The sequence below is a fragment of the Lissotriton vulgaris genome, chromosome 9 (genome assembly GCF_964263255.1).
Source record: "Lissotriton vulgaris chromosome 9, aLisVul1.2, whole genome shotgun sequence".
Classification (NCBI taxonomy): Eukaryota; Metazoa; Chordata; class Amphibia; order Caudata; family Salamandridae; genus Lissotriton; species Lissotriton vulgaris.
The window spans coordinates 99621875-99637537 of NC_141697.1; the positions used below are offsets into that span (position 1 = coordinate 99621875).

At 46.7% G+C, this 15663-nt stretch overlaps 1 protein-coding gene across 3 annotated transcripts in view; it reads left to right on the forward strand.

Annotated features, from left to right (window-relative positions):
• Positions 1–15663, forward strand: part of ZFYVE26 (zinc finger FYVE-type containing 26) — a 710441-nt gene that overhangs the window by 661750 nt on the left and 33028 nt on the right. For all 3 annotated transcript variants that reach the window (XM_086937127.1, XM_086937129.1, XM_086937128.1), the window contains one exon: positions 12168–12212. In XM_086937127.1, coding sequence (XP_086793253.1) covers positions 12168–12212 — 45 coding nt within the window. The remainder of the gene's footprint in view (positions 1–12167; positions 12213–15663) is intronic.

Here is a 15663-nt window from a genome sequence, read left to right on the forward strand (position 1 = left end):
AAGTCAGTGGGCAGCAATCCTATGGCTCTCCTTTTCAGAAAAAGGTAGAGATAAGCTCCTCACAGTTAGTGATGGGGATGCTAACAACTACTCTGTCCTGAAGAGTGCTCTGATTGATGGGTTTGGCCTAACCACTGATCAATATAGGTTGTTGTTCAGGGATACCCAGAAGACACAGACTCAGGACTGGACTGATTTTGTTGATTGTGCCACTAAGGCTCTGGAAGGTTGGTTATTGGGAAGTGAAGTTAAGGACTTTACAGGATTGTATAATTTGATCATGAGAGAGCAAATCCTTAACAATTGTCACAACCAGTTATTGCATCAATACCTGATTGACTCTGATCTGACCTCTCCCCAAGAATTGGGAAAGAAGGCAGACAAATGGGTCAGGACCAGGATTAAGCAGAAAAACCAGAACCAGGGGGGTGATCAGAAAAAGGCAGACCAGAAGGGTAATGAGCAGAAACCAAAAGACCAGAAGTCTTCACCTGGCCCCCAAAAGGCACAGGGGGAGGGTGGGTCCAAAAAGAACAAACAGAAACAAGAAGGCCCAAAGAAGCCCTGGTGTGGATACTGTAAATCAGTCTCTCACTGGTTTAGTGAGTGCATCAAGAAGGGCACAGCACCAACCACCATTGCTCCTAAGGCAACTGTTCAATCAATCAATCAATCAAAGACATTTATAGAGCTCACTACTTACCCGTAGGATCTCAAGGCGCTTGGGGGGTGGGGGGGGGGGGGGGCTAGCCGTTACTGCTCGAACAGCCAGGTCTTGAGCTTCTTCCTGAAGGAGAGGTGGTCTTGGGTCAGGCGCAGGTCGGGAGGGAGGGAGTTCCAGGTCTTGGCGGCCAGGTAGGAGAAGGACCTTCCTCCTGTTGTCGCTCTTCGGATGCGGGGGACGGCGGCGAGGGCGTGGTTGGCTGATCGGAGGTGGCGTTTGGGAGCGTAGAAGTTGATTCGGTTGTTGAGGTAGCTCGGGCCTTGATCGTGTAGGGCTTTGTGTGCGTGGGTGAGGAGACGGAAGGTGATTCTTTTGTTGACGGGGAGCCAGTGCAGGTCTCTCAGATGTCCGGAGATGTGGCTGGTTCGTGGGATGTCGAGGATGAGTCTGGCTGAGGCGTTCTGGATCCGCTGGAGTCTCTTCTGGAGCTTGGCGGTGGTACCGGCGTAGAGGGCGTTGCCGTAGTCCAGTCGGCTGGTGACGAGGGCCTGGGTGACGGTCTTCCTGGTCTCGGTGGGGATCCACCAGAAGATCTTCCGTAGCATGCGTAGGATGTTGAAGCACGACGAGGAGACGGCGTTGACTTGCCTTGTCATGGAGAGGGAGGAGTCCAGGATGAAGCCCAGGTTGCGTGCGTGGTCCGTCGGTTTGGGTGCGGTGCCCAGGGCGGGGGGCCACCAGGAGTCGTCCCAGGCGGAGGGCGAGGAGCCCAGGATGAGGACCTCCGTCTTGTCTGAGTTCAGTTTCAGGCGGCTGGTCGTCATCCACTCGGCTTTCATCCCTTCGTGCAGATTGGCTTTGGCGGCGGCGGGGTCGTTGGTCAGGGAGAGGATCAGCTGGGTGTCGTCGGCGTAGGAGATTATGTTGAGGTTGTGTTGGCGTGCGATGGCCGCGAGGGGGCTCATGTAGACGTTGAAGAGGGTGGGGCTCAGCGAGGATCCTTGAGGGACGCCGCAGATGACTTCGGTGGCCTCTGACTTGAACGGTGGTAGGCGGACTCTCTGTGTTCTTCCGTCGAGGAAGGAGATGATCCATCCCAGTGCCTTCTCCTGGATTCCGACGTTGCTGAGGCGCTGCACTAGGGTGCGGTGGCAGACAGTGTCGAATGCCGCGGAGAGGTCTAGGAGGATGAGGCCGCTGTATCTCCGTTGTCCATCAGGGCTCGGATATCGTCGGTGGCAGCGATGAGGGCGGTCTCGGTGCTATGGTTGGCTCGGAAACCAGACTGTGAGGGGTCGAGGGATCCATTCGTCTCGAGGAAGGCGGCCAGCAGGAGGTTGGTTATACCTCTGCAATTTAGGGGCTTCTTTCTTACCTTGGCACATGATATTCCCTTAGTAGGACACCTGGGCCAGAACAAGACTTGGGACATGCTTGTCCCACACTTTCACTGGCCCCATATGTCAGAAGATACAAAGGAGTTTTGACGCTCCTGTGTTACCTGCCAAGCCAGTGGCAAGTCAGGTGGCACAACAAAGGCCCCCCTCATACCACTACCTGTGGTGGGGGTACCCTTTGAAAGAGTGGGGATAGACATTGTAGGACCAATGGACCCCCAAACAGCATCTGGGCACAGATTTATACTGGTGGTAGTGGATCATGCCACCAGGTATCCAGAAGCTATTCCCCTGAAGACCACAACAGCCCCTGTTGTGGCGAGGGCCCTACTTGTAGTTTTCTCCAGCGTGGGGTTTCCAAATGAGGTTGGCTCTGACAGAGGTGCAAACTTCATGTCAGGATATTTGACTGCAATGTGGAAGGAGTGTGGTGTCAACTATAAGTTCACCACCCCCTATCACCCACAGTGTAATGGGCTTGTGGAGAGATTCAACAAGACCCTCAAAGGGATGATAAAAGGGTTACCAGAAAAGCTGAGGCAAGGATGGGACATCCTTTTACCCTGCCTTCTGTTTGCTTACAGAGAGGTCCCACAAAAGGGGGTTGGCTACAGCCCTTTTGAGCTTTTGTTTGAGCATCCTGTAAGAGGACCCCTATGTCTTGTGAAGGAAGGATGGGAGTTACCTCTCAAAAAGCCTAAGCAGGACATAGTGGACTATGTACTTAGTCTCCGCTCCAGGATGGCTTAGTATATGGAGAAGACTTCCAAAATTCTGAGGCCTGCCAAGAATTACAAAAAGCTTGGCATGACCAAAAGGCTGTACTGACTGTGTACCAGCCAGGACAGAAGGTATGGGTGTTGGAGGCAGTGGCCCCAGCAGCACTCCAGGACAAATGGTCTGGACCCCATACAATAGTTGAACAGAAGGGAGAAGTCACCTACTTGGTGGACCTTGGGACTCCCAGAAGCCCCGACAGGGTGCTTCATGTCAACAGACTAAAGGCATATGTCGACAGGGCAGACATGGTCCTGCTCATGGCTACAGATCAGGGGCAGGAGGAAGAGAGTGACCCTCTCCCAGACCTGCTTACTCAAAACCCTGATGATGGCTCAGTGGATGGTGTGGTCTTTTCAGACAGCCTCTCTGACCATCAGCAACAGGATTGTAGACAAGTTCTTCAGTCCTTCAGACATTTGTTTTCTCTGACCCCAAGTCAGACAAGCTGGAGCACCCATGAGGTGGACACTGGTGACAGTCTGCCTGTCAAGAGTAAGATCTACAGGCAACCTGACCATGTCAGGGACTTCATAAGGGCAGAGGTCCAAAAGATGTTGGAGCTGGGAGTCATTGAGCCCTCAGAGAGCCCTTGGGCTAGTCCTGTGGTCTTGGTACCAAAACCTCACACCCAAGATGGAAAGAGAGAGATGAGGTTTTGTGTAGACTACAGATGTCTCAATGCTGTCACTAGGACAGATGCCCACCCCATCCCCAGGGCTGATGAGATCATCGATAGATTGGCTTCTGCCAAGTTCTTGAGCACATTTGACCTGACAGCGGGCTACTGGCAAATCAGATTAGCTGAGAATGCAAAAGCCAAGACAGCATTTTCGACCCCAGGAGGACATTATCAATTTGTGGTAATGCCCTTTGATTTGAAGAATGCACCTGCCACTTTCCAAAGGTTGGTGAATCAAGTTCTCACAGGACTGGAAGACTATTGTGCAGCTTATCTAGATGATATTGCTGTCTTTAGCTCTTCCTGGGAGGATCACCTGGTCCACCTGAGGAATGTTTGAGGCTCTGCAAAAGGCAGGCCTCACTATCAAGGCTACAAAGTGCCAGATAGGGCAGAGCAAGGTTGTGTGCCTGGGCCACCTGGTAGGTGGGGGTTAGGTTCAACTACTGGAGAGTAAGATCCAGACCATCAGGGACCGGACTCCTCCAACCACCCAGACACAGTTCAGAGTTTTCTTGGGCCTGTCTGGGTACTACAGGAAGTTTGTGAAGAACTATGGGTCCATTGAGACACCACTGAATGACCTCACTTCTAAAAAGATGACAAAGAAAGTTCAGTGGACAGTTAGCTGTCAAAAGGCATTTGATGACCTGAGGCAGGCCATGTGTACTGCACCTATTCTGAAAAGTCCAGATTACTCCAAAGAGTTCATAGTCCAAACAGATGCTTCTGAGTTGGGTGTGGGAGCTGTACTTTCACATCTGAATATAGATGGTCAAGACCAGCCCATTGCTTTTATAAGCAGAAGGCTGACCCCTAGAGAGAAACGTTGGTCAGCTATAGAGAGGGAGGCCTTTGCTGTGGTTTGGGCCCTGAAGAAGCTGAGGCCATATTTGTTTGGCACTCACTTCAAGATTCAGACAGACCACAAGCCCCTCCTATGGTTAAATCGATGAAGGGTGAAAATCCAAAATTCTTAGGTGGTCCATTTCCCTACAGGGGATGGACTTTACAGTGGAGCACAGACCAGGGACTGACCATGCCAATGCAGATGGACTCTCCAGATATTTCCACTTAGAACATGAAGACTCAACTGGTCAAGGTTAGTTTAATGTCCCTAGGTTTGGGGGGGTGTTGTGTAGGAGAGTAGGGTCTGCTTCCTATGGTCACCCCCACGTTTTGCTTTTGCTTTACTGGTTTTCGACTTAGATGTGGCTGTGGGCCTGCTAATCAGACCCACAGCACAGATGCACTTTCTCTAAATTTAACATGTACCCTAGGTACAACCACAATTGGGAATTGGTTCACCTTGTCAGCCCCTGTACTAAGTGTACCCTAGGTACTCAGGGCATTGGTGCAACCAAGGCCTACCAGGGGCTGCAGCATGTATTATGCCACCCCTGGCTGGCCACTCAAATAGACACAACTGGCTGATCACTCAGCTGGGGCACGGTCGTGTAATAACCCCTTGCTTAGGTGTAGTATTTCTATACCTACTACATATAGACACATAGTAACCTATAAGTCACTCCTATGGCAGGCCTTAACAATCCTGAAGGCAAAGTGCTTGGTTATGTGCGAAATGGTGCTCTAGCATGAGCTGAGCCTGTCTGCAGCTTTCGGAACCATGTCCTTATAGCTGTTCTATGATATCGCCTTACCATATACTCTTAAGTGCATTATAATCCTCGCAGTTAATGCTAACTTTGGTTTGGCTTTATCAAAACATGTCGTGTAAGGTGTCATACACTTTGGAATACTACCCCCTCGCCAATTCTGGCGACGGGGGTAGCATTCCACCCTTCTAGAGGGAGAAGACATGTTAGTTCCTACTATCCCAGTTTAAATGAACCAGAGCCCCAGCTTCACAAAATGGACGCTGCTGCCCCGACACAAGTCTGACCTCCTTCTGCTGGGAGTCCTTCCAGTCACGGAGGTTTGGACAATAGGTTTCCTGCCTGGAGAGGTGCAGCACCACCCCAGACAGGAGTTTGTGTATTGGACAGGGAGGGCTGAATAGAAACAGACTGCCTGGAGCACACTAGGTGCTCCATGCATACCCCAGTTCAAACCGGTTGCTGGGGCACTCCAGCCCCAGCTTTGGCGCGAAACTGGACAAAGGAAAGGGGGTGTAACCACCCCCCTTCCTGGTCCCATCCATTGGAGGGACCTAGTGAGTAAACCAGCCCCCTTCAGTTGTATAAAGGTAGGAGCTGGCCCAGGAGACTTTAGATTAATCCTGAAATCGACTTGAAACGAAACTCTGGACCCTTCGACATTCACCTGAGCTGAAGACTGAAGAATCTCCCTTGTAGATAAGGAGTGACCACCCTGGGCAACCAGGCACCATCCAGCAACTCGACGGCTTGCTTTGTCCCCGTTCCAGCCGGAATCCGAGCACAGAACCCGACAAGATCCAGACTGCTAGACCTCCTTGACCCCGCTGCACGACTCCAGCACAGCTGAGCACCGTGTAAGGTGTCAAGACACGTGGGACCGCACATCTTGGAAAGCCTGCAACTTGCTAACAGCGCAGCTCCTGAGGCATCCTCGAAGCTGTGCACTGGGGACTGAGACACCCAGACACCGAGCTCCACCTGCACCGAAGACCAGCCCTCCACACTCCACGAGATCTGCGTGGGGCCCTTCTGCTTGTGTTCTGCTCGACTCGTTGTCCGGTTGCTGGCCAGTTGGTTAATAGCCCTGTGGCGACAATCCTTTTAAAAAAATCCATTGCTGGTCTGGTTGCTCCAGACTGGCCCTTGCTTCCCTGAAAAGGTGAAGTACCTCAGACCCTCCTGGTCTGCACCAGAAGCGTTTTGTGTATCCTGCGTGGGTTGCCTTTGCTTAGGCTTGTTGGCTCCGATCTTGAAGTCGACCCCTCCATCTGCGAGAACCTTCGTGGGACAGCTCCTCTCCAGCACCTGGCCATCCTCGACGCCTCCTGGTCCGCGTGGCTGCAAAGACAAGCTTCATGACAGCGCCTGATTGCTCCTCGACGACGTCTGGTTCCTTCCTGGTTCGACTCGGTCACTGGCTAGTGACCTAGACTCTGTCCCCTCTGCTTTCAGGTCTTCTTCGACTCCGATCCACCCGGACATCTTCCTCCTGGTCGTCTGCAGCATCTTCTTCCAAGGCTCCATAGGAATCAACGAGAAAACCCGACACACTTTGACACCTATGCTCCCGCAGCCCGTGGGTGAGGCAACGCGAGTACTTCGGTGCTCCTGTAGGGATTGACTACTCTAGTGTCTAGTTTTGTTAGTTGTATCTTCCTAGTTAGACCGGAAGTGTCCTAAATCTTCAATAACTTACCTTGTAGGTTTCCATTGACTTTCTAATGACTCTCACCTGAGTGTACAGACACTGCACGCGCCGCCTGTGGGCCTCCTACTCCTAACCTAAGGGTTAGATAGTGTAGCCCGAGCGATTCCCTAGGCCTTTCCCTTTCACAAGTCGTGGTTCTTATACCACTTACTTAGTATATGGTTTTACGCGCCCCTAGGGCCTAACTGTAAATTGTGCTATTTAAAGTATTTCTAAGAGTAACTTGTAATGTGTTTTTGCCTCTGACCTCATAAAGAGTTCAGAGGAGTGTGTTAGTGAATAAATACATATATATTTTATATATATCCTTTGTGGTGTCCTTTCATTTGGTATTCAAGGGGTTACATATGGTAAAACAGCTGGCTTTACACGCCCTCAAGAGTCTTTAGCCTAAGACTGTTCTGTCCATGCTACCTCTAGGATAGCTGGTCTATAAGGTTGACTTACAACCATCACTATAAGGGTTGTTTGGACTGGTGCAAGTTGATCACTTGAACTAGTGAGCACCATATACCGGGCCAACTTCTCACAAACCTTTCTTGCAAATGCATCATAATGAGGTTGTTCTCCGTACTAATCCAAAATTCCTGCAAAGGTAATTTCTCCAGCAGCAGAAAGAGCTCTTCATACCCTAGATGTCAAAAGAGCATTGTTATACTACATCATAAGAACATAACCCTTTCGTAAGACCAAGCAACTTTTTGTGTCTTTGTCACCACCACACAAGGGCAACCCCATATCAAAATCTGGGTTAGCTAGATGTATTGTCAAATGCATACAGATGTGCTACCACAAAGCTAAACGTACATTATCTGTTCCTCCTAAAGCCCACTCTACAAGGAAAATGGGTGCTTCAAGGGCATTTTTAGGGAACATTCCCCTAGATGACATCTGCAGAGCAGCTACATGGTCTACACCGCACACATTCACAAAACACTATTGTGTAGATGTGCAAACTAAACAACAAGCTAATGTGGACCAGGCTGTTCTCAAAACATTAATTCAAACTACTCCAACAGATAGGGGTGGTCGCCGCTAAGAGTGGGTACTGCTAAACAATCTATGCACAGTGTGTAATCTGCAGCTCATATGCCTCGAACAGAAAATGCTACTTACCAGTATGCATCTGTTCTTGGCATGTAGAGCTGCATAGTTACACACGCCCACCCGACTACCCTTATCTGTTCCAGTATTATCTTACTTATATACAGCTTACATGGACATCCTTCCTTTTCTTGCAAAGCTCCATCATTTCCCTAATGGCGAAAAACAATCTGAGGATTTAGCTGATGCCTATGCTCAATGTAGTCTAAAGGAGGAGTCCCCTATCTCGTGACTTCCAAAGAACTTTTCAGGACAAAAACAAACTGCAAACATCTGGACCCAACACTAGGTGGCGATCTATGCACAGTGTGTAACTCTGCAGCCCTACATGCCAAGGACAGATGCATACTGGTAAGTAGCATTTTCCATATGGTTGTGTGTTCACACCAAGTGGGGGATGAGTACAGTCCTCTGTTCCCAAACCATTCCTGTAAGAAGCCATTAGGCTCCAAAAAGTCCACTATCAAGAATAGCCACAAAAAGAGTTATATCTAGGGAAACATAGGATGTGGATGCTGGCACAGTCCAGGGCACTGCTACATGTGCACCTTTTGAATTGTGTAAACCTGGGAATATGGGACAACTAGAGTGAAACAGTGACCAGATGCACCCAGTTATAATTTCAGCATAAGATTTTTTTTGTGGTACAGATACACAGCAATAACCATAAAGGCAACTTTGAGATCTCACTCTGATAACAGTGTATACCTGTGTGAGTATTTTCTGTGTACCTTTCTCATTGGTCATGTCACCAAAATATGTATTTATTTTGTAGTTATTGACTTGTGGCTAGACGCAACTTCAGAGGGATACTAATGCAATAGAAATTCAGACTGCATTGTTAGGCCTTTACTTGGGTTCCCAGGAGATTAACAAGCTTCTGAGCATTCACTTAACCCCTTCCATGCTCATGACGGAACGGTTCCGTCATGAGCGTCGGTTGAGCTGTGCTCATGACTGAACCGTTCCGTCATGAGCCGATTGGCTCATTAGAACCTTCAGCACAGCGCGAAAATTCGCGCCGCGCTGAAGGGGTTAAGTAATTCAGGTTGTTTACCACGGGTGTTGTGGGGCCAGAAGTGCTGTCCTTTAGCTCTTTACTCTCATTGACTATTTGGGTCGAGAAACCAAGCTTACCCAATATGGTGATATGTGATTAGACATACAGAGTACAGTATGAGAGCATCCGTTCATAAGATCAGTGGCCAGTGAGCCATTTACTTTAGAAATCCAAGAACTTTAGATACACATAAAGGACACAGTAACAAGTCCATGAGTAGGAACTCCATTGTTATTTCTGGCATTTGAGGATGACCGACATAGATCAGTTTGCCACTGCAGAAAATGCAAAGTGCCAGAATTTTGCCTCCGGCTATCATCACAAGGAATTATGGATTAATTGCTTAGGGATATTTGCCTGCGCTTTTCTGCCTCTCCCACTCATTTCATACCTTGTCCGGAAACTCTGACAGACATCTCTCAAGACGATTCTGGTATTTGCAACATGGGCATATTAACTTTGGTACACAACCCTATTAGCATTGTCCTTAGTAAATCACAAGAGGCTTTCTAACACGCTGGACCGTCTCACTTACAGCAACAGGAAGGTCAGACACCCCAGTGCCAAACAACTCATACTCGCAATGTGGCTCCTGAAGTCATGGAGTATTGGTACTTCAGTTACGTCCAGAGTGTTAAGACCTTTTTCAAGAAGCAAGAAGCCCCACCACTAAGACTTGCTACACACTAATTGGTAAAGATTTGCCCACTACTATCTAACTCAGCACACAGACTCGGGTATCACCACTGTACAACAGCTTGTATGCTATTTATTGAACTTAAAAAATCCCTTTAAGCCTATACTTCCAAAAGACTGCACAAGTCAATTTCCTGTATACCGGTCATTAAAGCTTTTAAAGAAGGGTGAAAAAGACTAATTCCTCCAGGGGCACCACCGGTCCCATCAGGGAATTTAAATATTGTACTCATCAGGCTATTGTCAACGCTTTTTGAGCCATTACATTCTTGTACATTAGTTTTTGGAAGGTTGCCTTTCTTGTGGCTTTCACTTCACTTAGAAGGGTTAGTGAAACACGTGCTTACTGTAGAGGAACCATACGTTCAGTTTTTACCTGATAAAGTACGACTGAGAACGATTCCAAAGTTTCTTCCTTAAGCTATTTACTTCACCTTTTCACCTTAACCAGACACGGATCTACCCGCCGTGTCAAAACAGCGTGAATGTATTATAGTGACAGAACTAAACCATTTAGAAAAACACAACAGTTGTTCTTTGCTTTACCAATCCTACAAAAGGAAACTCAGTTGCTAGGTGGATAGTTAAATGTATACAAATATGCTACATGAAAGCCAACTGAACATTACCAACAGTTTCAAGGGCACATTCCACTAGGAAAAAAGGTGCTTCTGTGGCCTTTCTAGGTAACATTCCTGTAGCGGACATTTGCAAGGCAGCTATATTGACAATCCACGCACATTTACTAAACATCATTGGGTAGATGTCCAAGTAAGACAACACGCTCTTGTTGGACAAACAGTACTAAAAATAATATTCCAAACGTCTGCACCATCAAATGCCTAGAGCCCACAGCGAGAGGATAACTGCTGTATCTGCAGCCAACACATGATACGAATGGAGTATGTTACATACTCAGTAAGCATAAATTCATAGTGCTGTTTATTTACACGTGCCCTCCTGCCTCCCCTACCCCAAAGCATTCCCCCAAGTGTCTAGATAAAATCAATTTTATTTTCCAAAGACAACAAAATACATACACATCAACAATGCGGTCATGTATCATAGCATCATTATGTGTGTATAGTGATAAACAAAAACATCCCCACAAATCCAACAAAAATACATAAAGACATCAAATTATAATACTGCCACAAAACCATCCTCAGATCATACCTGAGCCATATCTTCAAAGTCGCATTGAAATGTTAGAGCATCCTCCCTCCATTCACCTAGACCGCAGCCCTGTGTCGCTTGCCACACTGCCTCGCAGCAACTAACTCATGTCACCATACTCTATTTCCGCCGCCCTCTTCTGAAGGAATTGTCTCATGGGCTCCAATACATCTTTTGGTCTAGAAACTGCGAGCAGCTCTTCTTCGTAAGTCTCCATGTTACCTTTGCAGTAGACCACGTCCTTGATCCAGTGGTCGGACACAAGCAACCTAGGACCGGTTTCGGGGTTTCACCCCTCATCAGCCAGGATAGCTTCATTCCAGTGGCACAGTGAGCCCAGGACCCACATCTGGGCATACCCAGTGCACTTAGGCCGAGGAAGCAAAAGACACACAATTGATGGACGGAATGCAGGACAAATCAAAACATTCACCCCAGTCAAGAGATCTTGGTTAAATCCATCATTATTTTGCTCACCATGCCACCCCAGTTTAGACCTGCCCATATGCAAATCAGTCTTGACCCTGTGCCTCATGGGAACAGTCCAGCCCGAACTGCCAAGCCAGGTCCTCCTTGGACCGGAAACAAGCCTCCTAGGACGAGTTTCGGGGTTTCACTCCTCATCAGCCAGGATAGCTTGATTCCAATGGCACAGTGAGCCCGGGTCCCCGTCTGGGCATCCCCGGCACACTTAGGAAGAGTGTCTAAAATCCCTATGGGAATTAACAATTGGAATGCACTTTTTTGCCCTCCCCCTTTTTCCCTGCCCCCACTTGATGGATTACCTCAAAAATGTCCATGCACAACAAACACCTAATTTGACACTTAACAAAAAATGTCACTAAGGATCATCAAATAGCTCCAAAGATATAGGCAAGTCAAAAAACGCTTTTCCTATAGAGACTAGGTCCTTACTATAACTACCTACTGGCAACTGCCAGTAGGTAATATAAATATATATATATATATATATATATATATATATATATATATATATATATATATATATATATATATATATATATATATACGAAGTCCTCTCAATTGAGAAAAGGATGACGAGCCACACCATCAGGTACTGGAAGAAGTAGTTTATTTGGGCATAATATATATAGGGGGAGAGGGGGGGAGAGGGGGAGAGATGTAGATATAGATATATTTTTGTGTGACTATGAGTGTGTCTGTGTGTTTGAAAAAATAGAGGAAACCATTGCTAGCTGCTCGTTTCACGTGTGGGTGAGCACCTTTTCGAATCCTGATAATGTTTTGTTTTTTCTGCTGCAGGAGCTTGACAAACTGGTTCAAGAAATGTCCGACGTAAACAAAAAGGTGAGATCCCCATTAATAAACAAATTAATCCCTTTACATTCAAAAAGTGTGCATGGAATTTAGGAATTTCTCATATCTGAAGGTTCGCCAGCAATGTTGGATACATACAAAATAATGAAGTGATGGCGAATACGAAGCCTTAGCAATTTTCCTGCGTATTTAAAAGTATGTTACTGCTTAGAAGCTTTAATATTATGCTGGAGAGCGTTGCTGATAGTGTACCCTCAATAATTGTAAATTTGTGTTACCGGCATGAACTTTTGTGACATGTTTACAGAGTGTGCTGGCGAAAACCTATGTAAATTAACACTTTGTTTTTGACAAGCGCATTTGTATTTATAATACTTGACTATGTTTATATACATTGTGTTATTCTAATTATCTCTAAGTCTGTTGTGATTTGCCTAACATATAGTCTTGGGGGTCAAAGTAAATGTGATAAATGAACAAAAAAGACATTTGTTATTTTTAAAGTAATAAACAAAAAGTCAAATGTTTCAAATAGAAGTCCATAATTGATGACTGGTGACTTTTTGTTTCACTCTTTCCTTTGGATGCCAAAGGCAGTATCAGGAATAACATTGGTCCGTAAAACCTAGTGGAGTAAATACGTTGATGTAGTGACTTCATTTCTTTGTGTTTGATTGACTATCGGAAAAATTTGCAGGCCCTAAATGCTAATCTCAGTGAAAACCTTTTTGTGTGGCTGCATCTCCTGCTTATGTATTGGATTAAAATCAAATACATGTGTCATTATGGCTCCCCTTGTGCCCTGTGGTGGCGTTTGACATAATACATCTTCTCAAAGTCTCAATCTGAATAAGTATACTTAATTAAATATTGCCAGCAGCAATACTTGGTCACCTTTCGATGGACACGTTTGAGAAGCAATTCTATCAAAAACAGTTTTGGAAATTCTTATCAATTGAATTTATTGAGGATGAAAATAGAAACCAAATGGAGCTCAGGCTTTATCTTCTTAAGTCTATACCTGTTATAGGCCTCCTCACACGTTCCCATATCTCCTTCCACTCACATAGAATCTCCTTAGTTAGCCTTTGTCAATCCACCCAACTAAAGCGAGATTTGATCTGTGTGTTTATCTGCAGCTGCTTACAACCTACACTCAATACACTAAGCAAAATATAAATTACCATAGACTACAGCTGCAGAAACAGTTCTTGATGGTAAATAATTGTTAAACTGTTTTTTTTTATCACAAAGACTTAATATAAAAAAGTGGGTCCCCATTACAAGCGGCCAGTAAATGCAGATGGGCCTAGTAACAGAATCTATGGTGCCTTTGGCATTATGGGTTATGTGTAGAGTGCACAACTCACCAGTGGGGGAGTAGGTTGTTCTATACTAGTACTGGAAAACAGGAACGGGACGAGCTAAGACTGGGTGAAGAGCCATGTCTTCAGTTTCTAGTGAAACTTAAGAACTGAGGAGGCGACTTTGATGTACATATGCAGGTCATAACAGGCTTTGGGAGGGAGGTAGGAGAAGGCATGATCGCCCGATATGGTTTGTGGGCCGTGAGTGTGAGTTGGGATCTGCCTGAGCAGAGGTGTCGGGTAGGTTTGTTGAAACCAATGTGATTTTTGCGGTAGGTGGAGCAATGTTGTGCAAGGCTTTGTATGTATGTGAGGAGTTCAAGAGTGGCCATTTGTGGATGGGGATCTAGTGGTGGTCTTTTTTATTTGTGCAGTGATATGAATTGGAGGAGAGGGTCTAAGTGTGAGTCTTGCAGCTGAGTTCTCTATGGTCATGAGTCCTCTCCTCAGTTGCGCATTGACTCCTATGTAGATTGCAGTGCTGTATGCCATCTTGCTGTTAATGAGGGTCTGTGCGACGGTTCTGCGCTTCTTGAAGGGAAGCCCCTTGAAATTCATATTGAGCATCCTCAGAGTATGGAAACAGAAGACGGAGACTGTATTCACCTGGCCTGTCATAAGGAGCTGGTTTTCGACTACTATTCAGAGAGTCTTTCTATAGGTGGTTGGGTGTGGGTCCGAGATCAGCATGCCACCAGTGGAATCCCATAGTTCGGTTTCTTTGCCGAAGATGACTGTTTTCGTGTTGTTTATGTTGGGCTTAAGGCAGTTGGTATTCATCCATCTGTCGAATTTGAGCCTGCAAGCGGAGAAGTGGATCCGGGTGTTTGATTTTTTTGTCAGAGAGGAAGAGGATGAGCTTGGTGTCGTTTGTGTAATATATGACATTGATTATGTAGGTTCCAATGATACTGACGATTGGGGCCATGTAGGTGTTGAACAGTGTGTAACTGAGCAAGTATCCTTGTGGTACTTCGCAGATGAGTTTGGTGGTAGCTGAGGTGAAAAGAGTCTCCTTGACCCACTGAGTGCGATGTGTGAGAAAAGAGTGGATCCTGAGAAGGGCTTGTCCATGAATGCTGGCATTTTGTAGATATTGAATGAGGATGGAGTGGAAGATGGTATAGAAGGCAGCGGATATATCCAGAAGGAAAAGGGCCTCAGTACCTCTTCCGTCCACGATCATTCATATGTTGACTGTGGCATCGCATAGACTGGTCCAGTGCTGTGGTTGGGTGGGTCGCTGAATTGGGTGGTGTAGAGGAGGTTATTATCATTGAGGTTGACAGCTAGGTGTATGTTCTTGATTTTCTCCATACCTTTCACAGGGAAGGGCAGCATGAAGCTGAGCAAGTAATTGGCTAGTATTGTTTGGTTCACTGAGAGTTTCCTTATAAGAGGGAGAACTTAGTGTGTTTCCAGGCCTCTGGAAGGTGGCTGTGTTCAAGTCATTGAGAGTCGGGGTGAGAGGGGGAGCCGATGGGCTCCAGTTCTTTAGTGAATACGTGATGTGAGCAGGGGTCTAATGGTGCTCTGGAGTGTATGGAGTGCATGGTCGCTGCAGTTTCCTGAATTGCCGTGATAGTCCAGGTGGTCGTGTGGTCCTCTGGGAGTGGGAATCACGAGTAGGGCAGCTGCAAAGTTAGAGGCGTCCATTAGTGGCTCAAAGTTGTTGAAGATGCCGGGGATCTTGCCGCTAAAGAAGATGAAGTGGTGGGTGCAGAGGTCTTGTGAGGGAGTGACGCGGGGGGGGGAAATATTTCACAATGGCAAGATTTTTCTTGGCACTGTTGGTGCTGCTTTCAATGTGCTATGCAGGGGACGGAGCATTTGCAGGCTCGGATTTGTTTGTGTTCTCTTCTGAGGGCTCATCTGTAGTTGCTCTTGTCGGTGTCATCCTGGCTTTGTCTCCATCTGATTTCTAGCTGCTTGTAGTGGCGTTTGGTGATTTGAGCTCTTCTGTCTACCAGCCTGCTTGGAATGTATGACGCTACTTAGCATGCCATTACTACGCATGCTTTAAGTGTGATATTTTTACATCGCAACTACCATTACTCCGCATAATTTTAATTTGCAAACCATTACTGCGCACAAGCATTTAGAATATAGGAATC